Source organism: Rousettus aegyptiacus, unplaced genomic scaffold, assembly GCF_014176215.1.
Source record: "Rousettus aegyptiacus isolate mRouAeg1 unplaced genomic scaffold, mRouAeg1.p scaffold_m13_p_6, whole genome shotgun sequence".
Lineage (NCBI taxonomy): Eukaryota > Metazoa > Chordata > Mammalia > Chiroptera > Pteropodidae > Rousettus > Rousettus aegyptiacus.
In genome coordinates this window covers 5,312,688-5,327,125 of record NW_023416309.1, presented here as the reverse complement: position 1 = coordinate 5,327,125, position 14,438 = coordinate 5,312,688, and the positions used below count along the sequence as shown (strand labels likewise).

Here is a 14,438-nt window from a genome sequence, read left to right as displayed (position 1 = left end):
GACATCCAAACTGATCTGCAGCTCCTTGCTGATATTCCTGTTAGTTGACTTGTACAGACTAGTCTTCATGACACACATCCAAGCTCAGCCAGCCTCCTGGCTCCTTTGGTGACTGGATCTATCTCTCCATCCCCAGATCTGACTCTGTGAAAGGCTGCAAAACTTTGTTCAAATGGCCACGTGAACACCTCTAACAGCAGCACATTTGCAGGGTTTGTGTACCTGAGTGTGGCACGTCATGGGCCTGGGCTGGGCTTTCCTCCCAAGCAAACAAGCTGATTGGGAAGGAATGGGATCTGGAGCTAGAAGTAATTATCCCCAAACCAGCCCAGCAAGGTCAGGAGTTTGGAAGCCTGGTGTAAGCATAAAAACCTGGTAAGCAGTGCTGTCTTTGGGGGCAGTGGTTATGAAGGGCCTCTGGACTGGAAGCTCAGGCCAACATCTGGGGTCTGTGTGTTGGGGTAGGCTCCTGGACAAACCCAGGTACTTGAAGAAAGGCAAAACCAATCTTGGAAACTGGGCATGTGGGCAACTCTTGCACTGGGAAGTTTGGGGAAAGTCCCATACTTCATAAAGCATGAGCCATACTGAGAAAGAGGAGGAGGGTACCACCAAATATAAGAGACAAGCACATATATTTGGCATTAGAGAATACTCCCAGCCTGTGGCAGTGAGGCCAGGCTGATTTCACTGCTTTAGGGAATGATGGAGGCCAAGGAACTGCCGGCTCGGTCACACTGGGAAGGGCCTAGACTACAAGCTGGCACAATGTTAGGCCTCAAGGTAAAGAGCTGGGAGGCAGGGGTTACAGATTGGGCAGGATCTGCTCCTCCTAGACCCTAAGAATGGAGCTTTAGACGATGGGCAATCAACAGAGATGACTCAAAGAAGTCTGCAGAACAGTGTGTGTTTTTTCCTGTGACTTAGCTCAGACTTTTCAGTTATATGCTTTAAAGTCTGACAGCCCTGGATCTGAATCTTGGTTCTGCCACCTAAGTGTAACTTTGGGCAAGAGATAAAGCCACCTTGGGCCACATTTTCCTCATTATTACATGCAACAAAGAATCATTGCTGCTAGGATGACAAGAACTAGTCTGTGTTAAACACCTGCCACCAACTTTGTATCTGCTGATACAAGCTCAGAGGACAATTGCTATTCTTAGTTGTATAAAAAGGCATTTGAGGATGGCTGATAGCCCACATGCTAGACCGTCACATCCTGGAGAAGAGGACACCCCTCCGCATCTCCTTAACTCTGGATGTTTTAACGCACTGATAGGCCTGGGAACCTTCCCTTTGTACCTGAAGAAGAGAGGAGAGTGGACTAGAGGGACGTGGAGGAGAGCAGGGCAGGCACCACAGGGCTGCAGACCTGTGCAGCCTTGCAGCCTGCAATTGAGCATCTACACTGTGAGGGAGTTAGGAACTTATGAGCCTATCTCTAAGAAAACCTGTGGAACTTGACTAAACATCTATCCCCAGGGACCAGCTGGCAATGGGTGGCAAGACCTAAGGAAGAGCCAGTTTCCTGCTTCTCTAAGGACTTCAAAACTTGGTCACTCTGAGGTCTGGAACTTTGGAGAGAATCCAGGGTCAGCCCACCTAGCATGGATGTTGGCATATGTTGGCAGGCAGTGAGGCTTCCCTGATAGTCTTCAAGGCCCTGGCCACAAAAGGATGGACCAGGGGAGTGGGGAAGATGCCATGTGAGGACTAAGGCTTCCAGACTGGCATGTGGACACAAAGACCCCTTAGGAGATTCACGGAAATAACTTTTTTGGGGGGGGTTGTGGGGGGGGGCAGTGGCAGGGAGGCAGTGCTCTGAAGGGACTAGTTTCCCAAATGAAGCGGTAATGGATTAAGTGACCATAATTTGATTAATAAAGCAAGCGACTTTATTTTGCAGCAACAGGCTGGTGATGCTGCATGATATTATGAAGTTGTGCAAAAGCGTCTCTATGGCTAAATAAGGTCCAGTCATTTGTTAATTAGCTCAATCATCCCTTTAATAGCACATTTTCTGAGTATATCATCTGTGCCAGGCCCTCTCCCCAGTGTTAGGAATACAGACTCTGATAAACCAGTAGAAAAAAAGAGAAAAGAGAGAAAATTTACCCCTTAGGTTGCTAATAGCAGAAGCCTGGGACTAGCAATGGCTTTATTCTAAAAGTAAGTTGCCCTGCTTACAAATATTTCCTGAATCAAAGGCATTTGCCTTAAAATTGCATGGTCAAAACTCTAAATAGATAAATTTCCCAAGAGCATAACAACTGAATCTAAAACTATAACATTGATTAGACATTCATTAAATAGAACATGGAATAATATTAGCATAGTTAACATGTCATTATATATATTTTTATATATACACGCACATGTGATCCTAATAAGATCTGATGTTCCAAATGGCCCTGCTCTGCATGCTGAGTAACAATAACCTCCCCCTCACACACACACAAAAACTGACATAGATACTGTAAATGGTGATAACATTTACTGTAGTGACATTTACTGAGGTCTTACTATGTTCCAAGCATTTTTCTGAGAGCTATATATGCAAAGACTTATGTAATCATCCAGACAAACTTATGAGGCAGGTACTATAATTATACATATTTTACAGACAAGAAAATTAAGGCATAGAAAAATAGAGTAATTTTCCTGATCTTCCAAAGCCAGTAAGAAGCAAAGCTAACATTTAAGCCCAAGAAACTGGGTTCCAGAGTCTATGCTCTTACCCCTATTCTCATATCGCCTAATCAATCTGAGTAATGTGCATCTTTACTTTAGGATTTTTAAAGGGACAGTCTAAGGGTCTAAAGGAATCAGATTTCCAGAAATCCTCTGTGGACCTGTTTGCTCTCCCTAATTTTTTCGTGTTCATAAAAGCAGCTGAACACTTACATGCTCCTGACTCTCACCATATGCTGCATTCCGCTTCCATGACCCCTTCCCTCCTCCTGTCCCTTCTGTCCCTTGTCCACTACAAATCTTTCTTTGCCAGAAGAGCAGGCCAGAATGTCCACTCCTGCCTTCACCATAGCCCCAGGATACTTTATGATGGCTACATCACAAAATCCATGGATGGTACTTGATCCTATGGAAGGAAGCACACAGAGGCCAATTGAAGTACAAGTTCTTGCCTTGCTATGATCACTTTTCTTCACAATTTATCATGAGAATTTCTCAGGAACAAATTCTACTATATCACATATATGTATGGGTGTGTTGTTTATGCAAATGTAATCATATATTTCAAAATACATCTTCTTAGGTATGATAAGAGTATAGTTTTTTTTTAACTTTTTTATCTGTTAGAGATAAAACTAAAATATTCACGAGTAAACTGTGGAGCTTTGTATTTACCTTTAAATACTCTAGTTTTAAAAAAAATGTTGAACACAAGGAGTAAATGAAAGAAAACTAGAAAATGTTAGAAATTATGAAAGCTGACTGTAGGAAAGGACTGTGAAATCCTCTCTGCTTTTGGTGTGACTAAAAATTTTCTTTAAAAAAATGCTTTTTTGTTTGTTTCGGTCAAGATGGAGGAGTAAGTGAACTTTGTGCTTGCCTCCTCTTACAACACATTAAATTACAACTAAACTACAGAAAAACCGTCATTGAGAACTTCCTAAAATCTAGTTGAACAGAAGTCCTACAATTGGGGACACAAAAAAGAGGCCCCCTTGAGACTGGTAGGAGGGACAGAGACATGGAACAGGCTGGTTCCACACCAACATGTGGCAGTTGAGAATTAGGAGAAAGTCATGACTACGGAGATCCCCCTGGAAAAGCGAGGAATCACAGCCCCACACCAGGCTCCCCAGCCCGATGTTCTAATGCTGGGAAGAGAAGTCCTCATAACCTCTGGCTGTGAAAATCAGCAGAGATTATAGCTGAATGAGACAAAGGGCTGACACTTTGAGGGCTCATGCACTGACTTACTCACTGATAGGCTCACATGCTTTGAGCTCCAGCTCTGGGGCAACAGCTCAAAAGGTGTAAGGGACATATAGGGAGTAATTGAATTGTCTAGCTTCAAGGTGAGAGCTGGAGGGTCAACTTTCTCCCAGATAGAAGTTCTGGCAGAAGCCATTGTTCCTTTGTTGAGCCCTCCTCCTTCCTGGTGTACAGACGCAGGTGGCCACCATATCTGAGTCTCCATCAAGCTGGCTCACAGTTTTCCCTGCCCCAGTGATTCCCTGAGACCTCACCTCAACTTGCAGGCCCACCCAAGCTTCTTTCAGTGACATTTCCATACAGCCTGTCTGGGTTTATGCTGCAAACTTTCCTAAAATTTCTCAAAGGTTTACAAAACCTAAACAAGCAGCATCTGGCCTCAGCATGCCCCATACATCTTGCTGAGCAGCCCCAAGCCTGGCACTCGCAGCAGCAGGCCTCAGTTTATGGCTTGGTCATCTGTGTTTTCTTTGGTGGTTCATACTATGTGGCACAGGCTGTATTTGAACTTAACCTGCAGTAGGATCCCTCCCAGGAGGCCCAGGCCCGTGTGCCCAGTGGCCAGCTTTGGTCTGAGCCAGAGCATCACCAGGGCCACATTCAAGAATAACATACTCAAAAGGCAGAGCGGTCAAGCACCAGAGCCCTGCTAAAGTGAAATTTTACTCTGTAGAGTCAGCCCCTGCACAACAACTCCTCCACTGTAGTCACTGGCAGTCTTTATAAGCAACCAGCCTGAGAGTCGGTCCTTCCCACTGCAGTGCAAACAGCAACCAAGTCTCAACTACAACAGAGGGCACATACAACCCATACAAAGGGCATACCTGGAGCACCTGGCCCAGATGAACAGGAAAAACTGCGCCACTGAGCCCCACAAGACACTTACTACATAAGGCTAGTCTATGAAGATGGGGAGACATAGCAGCCCTTACCTAACACATCAAAATGAATGCAGAGAGGCAGCCAAAATGTAGAGATAAAGAAACATGCCCCAAATGAAATAACAGAACAAAGCTCTAGTAAAGAAACTAAACAAAATGGAGATAAGCAATCCACCAGATGCAGAGTTCAAAACACTGGCGATAAGGGTGCTCAATGAACTGAGGGGAAGAGTAAACAAACTCAGGGAGAACTTTAACAAAGACATAGAAAACATAAAAATAGAGATAGAAAACAAAAAAGAACCTGACAGAAATGAATAATACAATAACCGAAATGAAGGAATCAATAGTAGATTAGATAAAGCAAAAGTTCAAATCAGCAATTTAGAAGATAAGGTAGCAGAAGATACCCAATCAGAACAGCAACGAGGAAAAAAAATTCAAAAAATGAAGCTAGTTTAAGAGGTCTCTGAGACAACATCAAATGTTCCAACATTCACATTGTAGGGATACCAGAAAGAGAAGAGAGAGAGCAAGGAATTGAAAACCTGTTTGAGGAAATCATGTTGGAAAACTTCCCTAATCTGACCAAAGAAATAGACATACAAATTGAGGAAGTGCAGAGACTTCCAAATAAGATGAACCCAAAGAGGTCCACACATCATAATTAAAATGCCAAAGGTTAAAGACAAAGAGAGAATTTTAAAAGCACAAGAGAAAAGCAATTAGTTACCAACGAGGGAGCTTCCATAAGACTATCAGCTGATTTCTAAACAGAAATTTTGTAGGCCAGAAGGGATTGGCTTGAAATATTCAAAGTGATGAAAAGCAAGAACTTACAACTAAGATCACTCTACCCAGAAAAGCTGTCATTTAGAATTACAGGACAAATAAAGAGCTTCCCAGACCAACAAAAAGAAAAAAAAAAAAGCTATAGGAATTCATCACCACCAAACCAGTATTATAGGAAATGTTGAAGGGACTTCTCTAAGAAGAAGAAAAAAGAAAAAAGAAAAGAAAATGAAATAGCAGTAACTACATATCTATCAACAAGCACTTTAAATGTAAGTGGATTAAATGCTCCAATCGAAGGACATAGGGTGGCTGAATGGATAAGAAAACAAGATCCTTACATATGCTGCCTACAAGAAACTCACTTCGATTGAAAGTCACATAGAGTGAAGGTAAAGGGATGGACAAAAGATATTTCATAAAAATGGAAACAAACAAAAATGCTAGAGTAACAATACTTATACCAGACAAAATAGACTTTAAAACAAAGGCTGTAACAGAAGACAAAGTAGGACCCAATAATCTCACATCTGGGTATTTACCCAAAGAAACTCAAAACACTACTTCAAAGAGACATGTGTATTTATATGTTGATTGCAGCGTTATTTACAATAGTCAAGATATGGAGAATATTTGGGTGTCCATTGATGGAGAAATGGATAAAGAAGAGGTGGTACATATATATAATGGAATATTACTTAGCCATAAAAAAGAACAAAATCTTGCCATCTGCAATGACATGGATGGACCTAGAGGGTATTGTGCTTAGTAGAGTAAGTTGGACAGAGAAAGATAAATGTCATATGATTTCATTTATAGGTGGAATCTAAAGAACAAATAAAAGAACAAACAAAACAGAAATGAACTCATAGTTACAGGGAACATTTTGATGGTTGCCAGATGGGAAGGGGGTTGGAGTTGGGTGAAAAAGGGAAAGGGATTAAGAAGTACAAATTGGTAGTTACAAAATAGTTATGGGCATGTAAAACATAGCATAAGGAATCTAACTATGTATGGTGTCAAGTGGGTACTAGATTTATCAGGGTGATCACTTTATAAGGAATGTAGACAACTAATCATTGTGCTGTATACCTGAAACTAATATATCATATGCCAACTGCGATTAAAATTTTTTAAGTTATTTAAAACATTAAATAAATAAACAAACATAAGAATGACTGGAAAAAAGAAAGTTTTGCCCTTCAACAAAGTAATAGATGCTCTTTGTATAAAAAAAAAAATTAAGCTATGCGTAACAACTTATAATCTGTAGTGCATTAAGGTATGTTTATTTCTAGTTTGAGTTATGCATTTTGGACATTTGCTTTATACTGATATTTAACCAAATGTGTGATTTTGGGTGCTGAGTTTTTGCTACCAAGTATTATGTCACAACCATTTTCCCATATAAAAGTATGAAAGCTTTTTATTTTGATTTTTTAAAAATGTCTTTTCTTCTAATGCTCTGAAGAAAATAAGTGAGAACTTGAAGAAATGAGAAAATTATTGGTTTGAATATGAGAGTGCCTTCAATTTTTAAAAATTCGCTTCAACCGACATTGATTATAAACACAGTTGGGTGTTGAATGAACCCACTAGCTACAGCAAGAAAGATGGTTCTCTGCCTCCAGAGGGCTCTTGGCCAATGAAAACACTGTGTTTCCTGCTTGATTCATTATTTATTTTCCTTGGAGATGTAAAGCCAAGGAATGTTAATTGGGGGACTGGATACTTGAGATAGTCCTAGGAGGATAAGAAGGAATTGATAAGGAAGGTGGGAAGAAGGGAGAAAACATTTGTGGAGATGTCACAAGGAGGCCAACTTATACTTACAGTCTTCAGGGTATTTTCCTGGGCCCAGTAGGAGAAGAGACGGGGAGACAGATCTGTATTTAAATCCAGAGACAAGGCTCTGCCAGCAGGACTGCCCAGAGGAACTGTGAGCTATTTCTGGGGTTTAGGGGGATCCTCCAGTCCACGAGAGCCCATATGAAAGGAAACGGACACCTCTCTGGGATTTCATAGAAAACATTGACTAGGGACAGGGGAAAGGATTATATTCTCATTTGTATAACAAACATTTGTCATGCTTAGCACTGAGACAATAGCTAGGGACACAGGGCTGAAAAAAAAATAAGTCTGAAGATTACAGTCTCACGGGACTAGATGAGAATCAGAATTCTCTCTATAGCTTCCTTTATGCAAAAAAAAAAAAAAAAGTCACATGATTTTATATAGATTCTTTTCTTCTGGGTTTGGTTCCTGTGACTCTGCTTTCCAACAATCCCTGGAGCAAGAGCCCTGGGCTGCAGCCAATCCCCTGTTCCTCAGTGCTGATGTTACCAGGTTCTCAGGAGCACCAACAACTGCTCACAGGGACAAAGACACCCACAATCAGAGACTCTCATCACCCACCAGGCTCTTACTACTCCTAATGACAGCTCTTTGGAACATCAAACTTACATGATCTCATTGGGTGTTTACCATTAAGAGGGAGAATAACACTTTCTGAACAATGGGGAACACAAGAATACTGCAAAACAGACATTAGAGGAAACAACGGAATTAGAAACTTTTGAGCAAGTCATTGTAACTTTCTGGGCTTCAGTTTCTTCACTTGTAAAAAAGGGTAGAATTCTGCCTTTCTCCAATAGAATAACACATGTGAAATGTTATATGTGAATGTTACATGTAAATGTGTAAGTGTTATAGGGCTACATATATGGAAAGAGTAACATTTATTAATTTCCAGATGCCATGTATAATAAAACAATTACTTGGACAGGACAAAGCTCCATTGACTCAGCTCCATGAAAATAAGAACTGTGTCTTTCTAATCACTGTGTCGAGTTCTGTCTCTGGAACACAGTAGGTGCTCAGTAAACATTTGTTGAATAAATGGATCAAGCCAAGCTCAGTTACCACAAAGGTCAGTTTAGGGGCTAGAGGCCCACACTATTCCACCCCCTGGCCAGGCAGTTCAGCCACTGTCTCCCTCTCTTTCTTTCTCCTCATCCTCCCCAGCGTCCCTGTTCCCCAGGCCATCCTTATAGACAGCTGTGTGTTCTGTGTAGGAGTCATCCCGGTGCTGTGGGGCTGCACGAGGGCACCTGGGGGCTTTCCTATGACAAGGACAGCAGTGCAAGCCCCACTCTCTGCAGCTGCAGGATGCCTGGGCTGCCCAGACATAGGCCCCCACAGGCACCGAGAGCAGCACAGCACACAAGATCACCGTGATGTGCAGAAGGCGCTCCCTTTCATCCAGCCCACCACGGTCTCTACCTGTCACAAAGACCACACACTGGCCCTGGCGTGGGGGCTGGCCCCCTAGGCTGAGACATGCTTCATATTTTGTGCCCGGGAGGAGGTCATCCACAACATATGTGTTGATTCCAGGGCCCATATGGACCACCTCCTTCCTGAGGGCTACATCTGATGCAATGTAGAGGGTGAACCACTTTTCCTGAGAGGTGTCGGCCACCGCAAACCACTCCAGCAGGATCCCTCGCACTGTCTGCTTGACAACCCGCAAGGCAACATAGGCATTGCCTTCCAAGGGGGAAGAAGGAGAATGCAGTGCAGGCAGGGCCAGGACAGGCTGGATGTGAAGGGAGATGACCATGGTGCTCCTGCCGAGGGAGTTGGAAGCCATGCAGGTGTAATTGCCCCTGTCTACTAGGTGAGCAGCAGGTATCACCAGCTCCGACAAAACAGCATCTTCTGCAGCAGATGAGGTCAACACTGGGTGGAGAGAGAGCAAAATCGTTTTGCACATCTCTGATAGATATCTGGAGGGTCCAGCAATGCCAATTTTTGGTTAAAAGATGGCGGTTACTATTTATTAAGTATGTACTTGGTTATCAGGTGTTTGCCTCTCAGCAACCCTGTAAGGTAAATACCCAAGTTTTACACATAGGAAGTTGAGGATTGATGTGATAAAGCAACTTGCTGATAATGAGTGTTGTTTAGAGGCAGTAGTTTATCTGGAACATTGTTCTATCTATGAAGCTCTTTAACCACATTAGTTGATCCCACCAAACTACCTTACCTTTGCTGAGTTAACACCATGGTTTCCAGGAAATCACCTGCAATTGTGTTACTGTGTGATATTGTGAGCTTTAAGAAGTGCCCTCTTACCCCAGGATGTGAAATAGCTCTGAGCTTGGTGCCAAATACCTGGGTTATATCCCATACTAGGTATATACTCTTGGACAAGTTGCTTAGATTCCCTTGTTCTCAATTTCTTCATTAATAAAATGGGATAATAGTTGTATTAACTCCATAAGTTTGATAGTAAGTGCTCCATAAATGTTAGCTGTTATCATTACTGAAAGAATAAATATAACATGGTTCCAAAGAGACTGATTATAGAGCATCACAAAAGATAACATCCAGATGCATTTCACTGTTCTCAAAGAAGCTACAATAATAAATCCTATATTTCTCTTTTATTAGTAGTTAATCTCAAACCTATAAGATGTGGTCAAAATGATAGGAAAAAGTCAAAATTTCAGTTAATTTAGTATTTTTTAATAACCCAGAAGTTTGTCATCATATATAATAAATATCTGGACAACTGACTGTATTTCTCAAATTTTACTCAGATATTCCTAGTTGTCTTCCAGACAGCTTCAAGATACCCCTTGGGAGGCCATCCCCGGCTTTGTGATGTGCCCCAACCCCCAGGGTGGCATTAAAGTTGATTCCAGCTGAGGTGTAAAAGAAGAACAAGCACAGAGCTTCAGAAAATAAGAGGCAGGTTTAAATCCCTGTTGTGGGGCCCACAGGCCCACATCTCCCTGGATCCCATTATTACAACTTCAAGCAATGAGTTCTGATCAACCAAGTGGTGGGAAGTATAAAATTCAGTCAGTATCTAGAATTTCTCAAACTTTCCTGATAGTAAGAAAATAGCTGGAGGGTAAGGGATGGGGGTTAGAGGATAGAGGATGGGGAAAGACTTATCAATACATATTCTCAGGCCCTCCCCTAGACTCCCTGAATCCATATCTCCAGGGCAGGGACCTTGAAATTGTATTTAAAACACTCACCCCAGGTGAGTTTGTTCAGTCAAGTTTAAGAAATAAGTAATAATCTCTAGAATTGGTTCTAGTCAGAAATTCTATGATTAAAAAATACACATTATAGCGTTTTACATCTAGAAGGCCATCAAAAATATATTTGCTCAAATACGTCTAATATTTATACAATATGTCAAGTCAACTCCAAGAGATATGTGTGCAACCATTTAAAATAAGGCTGATAGTGAAACACTATCTTGGAGTTTTTTCTGTGGTGATGAGTATAACTTAGGCCTATCCCAATTTTACCTGCACCCTTCCTTTTTGATTAACCCAGTTTAGAACTTCTCTATTGAGGATAAGCTGCTACAAAGCTCCACATTCTTCCAGATAGTTTAAGAGGGTGCATGTGGCTTACCATTAAATTCTCTCCACGTGCTCATGGGATATGTCCATGCAATGGTTGGTGAGGGGCTGGCCTGTGCCAGGCATCGCAGAGTTATGTTCTGTCCTACCTGGATGGTGACATTGGCACTGGGGGTTAAGATCTGAGGCTTCATGCAAGCACTGATCTCAGTTTCATAAAAAAACTGCCCCGCTTTGGAGAGAGGGCCTCGGCACATTAGATAGGGATTCACTAGGATGACTGGGAAGCTGATGAACTTTACAAACTCGACAAGTCCCCTTAGGCGACAGTCACATAGCCAGGGGTTGTTGTGCAGTGCCAGCACCATGCTGGAGAGAATTTTGGACCCACAGCCAAGCTGCTGGTGTTTCTGGTAGGCTGGCCAGTTCAAGAAGACATTCTTAGATACAACTGTAAGCCTATTGGAGGATAGGTCAAGGTAGCTCAGATTGACCAAGAACTGAAAAGCCAGCTCTGGAAGTACATCAATCCTGTTGTGTTTGAGATCCAAGACCCTCAGGAGTGGGGTGGCACGGAACGCTGTCCATGATATTGAATGGAGTTTGTTCCCTACCAGTCTCAGCTCTTTCAGTTCAGACAGATGCTCCAGGGCTCCTAGGTGGATCACAGTGACATTGTTAAAATTGAGCCAAAGATATTCCAAGGTGCTCATGTTGGTAAAAGACCCTCGGGACAATTCAAATAAGGACGAATGTTCAATTCTCATTTGCTTGAACTCTTCAGGAAGATTCCTTGGGATCTTTCCCAAAGGGATAGACATGCACTGCAGAGTCCTGTACAAAAAAAAAAAAATAAAAAAGAAAAGAAAGAAAGAAAGAAAGAAAGAAAGAAAGAAAGAAAGAAAGAAAGAAAGAAAGAAAGAAAAAAAAAAAAAGAAAAAGAAAAAGAAAAAGAACAAACAAACAAAAACAAAAAACAGAAAATCTTTAAGGTAAACATCAGGGAACTGGAAAGTGGATTCAGACTTATCCTAGCATTAGACATATAAATTAGAAAAAAAAAATTAGGTGTTATTCACTAGAAATAAAAAAAGTTAGACCCATTTGGGTAAAAGTGCACAGTTCACCAAAGTTCAGCACCAACTAGAATGAGTCTCATAGAAATTTTGCTGATTTCCTGAAAATTCTAGGCTTGCTCCTACTCCAAATCATTCCCAAAAAAAGCCCATTCCCTACAACCCTCTGGCATCTTGCCAGCACAGCGCACCTGCCAAAACTCTCCTCTGAACAGGTACACCCTGGAAGACAGGATAGCTGAGCTGCATATGAATCCAGAAAGACCAGAACTAGCAGGAAATAGTAAGAAACTGAAGCCATATTCCTCTGTAAGAAATTACCTCTGGAATTTTGAATAAGTATAGTCCTAGCTTCTGAGTGGCAAATCCTATTATTGGTAATCCATGATGATGTAGGTCAGCACAGGAGTAGAAAAGCCCCTGGATGCTCTGAAGTTTTGTTATAGTGCAGATCACCAGCTCAGTAAGAATCCATGTAAAGGGGCTATGCTTTGTCTCTTAACTAAAGTCAAAAAATCCACCCTTTATCTGGCTTTGGAGTTCTGAAATTAAATTCTAAGTTAGATGTCCAATTCAATCCTGATACTGTCTTCCCTCAGTTTCTCACAAAACGATCTGAGAAATGAGTAAGTAATGCTATTCTGAGCAACATGGTTCAGATGACTTGGCCAAAATCCATCTAATGCTTCATTGATCACAATTTGCTCTCGAAACCTAGAATTTCCAACTATTCTTTAAAAGTGAATGCAGATGATGGGTAACAAGTAATTCTGGGGCCACTTCTATGAATGGTTATCTCTGCAACACCTCATGTGGTAGAGTCATGCCTCTACTGGATTAAGACAGTTGCCTCTGCCACTTGGATGACCAGAGTCAGAGGAGCATCATGGTGCAGAGGTTAAATCACAAGACTGTGTTTTCTGATTAAACCAAAACATGTTTCTTATCCTGGATCTCACAACTTTTCCTGAACCTGTGTATTTCACATGATAAAAATGAAAGGCCTGTATTTTAAAGTGACATATATGATTTTTGGATACTTATTCTGCCACCTTTAATTCACTCAACAAATATTCATTGATCATCTGCTCTAAGACACACACTTATTAGGTGCATGGAATGCAGTGAACAAAACTGTTATATAACCCTGTCCCAGGGGATCTTATCTCTAGCTTATGTTTCTCAGTCTTGAGATCATTGGAAAATCATTTAACCTCTATGAATATCAGCTTTTCCTCTGCAAAGTGAGAAAATTAAAGAGTACTTGATAGAGTTTCTAGATAATTTGGAATTATGTAAGGTGAAGTACCTAACATACAGTGTGTGTCCAATAAATTTTAATTCACCTCCCACACCAACAGAATCTTGAAGAACAGAAGTCTACTATTATTTGGGGTATTTCCTGATGAATATTGAAACTCTCTAGTTTCCCCTAAGATCATAAGATACATTATTCTCTATAAAAGGCCTCAGGGAAGAAAATCCGCTTAGTAGCTAACCAGTGTGGGAGAAATGGGTCATCAACTAAGCTGATTACTCTCCAGGCTTTCCATCCAAGCCAGCTGTATTTGCTGGAGTTTCCAGATAGTCTAATTCCACAATCTGGCTAGATCTCTAGAGTTCTTCTCAAGATAAAAATCTAAACAATGAGAGTTCTATGGGCACAAAACTTGTGGTAGACATGGAAATGTGTTGCCTATACCCCCTTCAAGAAATAGATTAATGCTCACCTGCAAGGTGTGCTTGCATGAGGACATGCCCTTCCTAAGGCAGTCCACATGTAATGACTGAGGGTGATGAGGACACAATGGCTCTGCCAGTTTAGCCTGATGGGGATAATACTGAAGAATGATACTCACTGCAGAGTCCCCCACCAGGTTGGCCAAGATTTTGTCAGGTTTGCTTTCATGAAAAATGTAATTTAATCCAAGGAATATCACAAACCACTAGTGAACTCTGTTCTCACTCCCAAAATATATAGGTCCAAAGAGTTCTCAATTTCCTACAGTTTCTTCTCTATTCATCCCATGTTAGTATCTTCAAATAAATCTATCTCAAACCAAAGTTCTGGTGGTTTGCTGAAACCAGAGAACACCCACTGACATACCATCTCTGAAATCACTCATGTCACTTCTACACAGCTCCTTCTTCCCTCCTGATATCCTCATCCTCTGGTTTCCTTATTTGGCATATGGGCATGGGGAGTAGTTATGTTGTCAATTAAGGCAGGAGATTATGACAATTGAAGTTAGTCAGGTTGTGTTAGTTTTCTTAAATAAGTAGTGGTTAAGTGGCATCTCTAAACTCAAGAGATTTAATAACAAAGGGAAGGGGCCTGAGTA

At 41.4% G+C, this 14,438-nt stretch overlaps 1 protein-coding gene across 1 annotated transcript; it reads right to left on the bottom strand.

The window, feature by feature from the left end:
- Positions 1 to 8,613: 8,613 nt before the first annotated feature.
- On the bottom strand, positions 8,614 to 12,397 carry LRIT2 (leucine rich repeat, Ig-like and transmembrane domains 2). The gene is made up of 4 exons (XM_016130164.2): positions 12,288 to 12,397; positions 11,073 to 11,854; positions 9,494 to 9,517; positions 8,614 to 9,380 (listed from the first exon to the last, which is right to left on the bottom strand). The coding sequence occupies exons 1-4, from the start codon at positions 12,395 to 12,397 to the stop codon at positions 8,614 to 8,616; spliced, it is 1,683 nt and encodes a 560-aa protein (XP_015985650.2).
- Positions 12,398 to 14,438: the final 2,041 nt, after the last annotated feature.

What these genes read in the sequence shown, in the direction of transcription:
- LRIT2 (XM_016130164.2), bottom strand. Translation starts at nt 12,397, where the DNA reads ATGGCTTCAGTTTCTTACTATTTCCTGCTAGTTCTGGTCTTTCTGGAT. An exon ending in TCAGAGGAGAGTTTTGGCAG is followed by an intron (nt 11,855 to 12,287) that starts GTGCGCTGTGCT and finishes TTTTTTGTACAG; the next exon opens with GACTCTGCAGTGCATGTCTA. An exon ending in CACGTGGAGAGAATTTAATG is followed by an intron (nt 9,518 to 11,072) that starts GTAAGCCACATG and finishes TTTACCTTACAG; the next exon opens with GGTTGCTGAGAGGCAAACAC.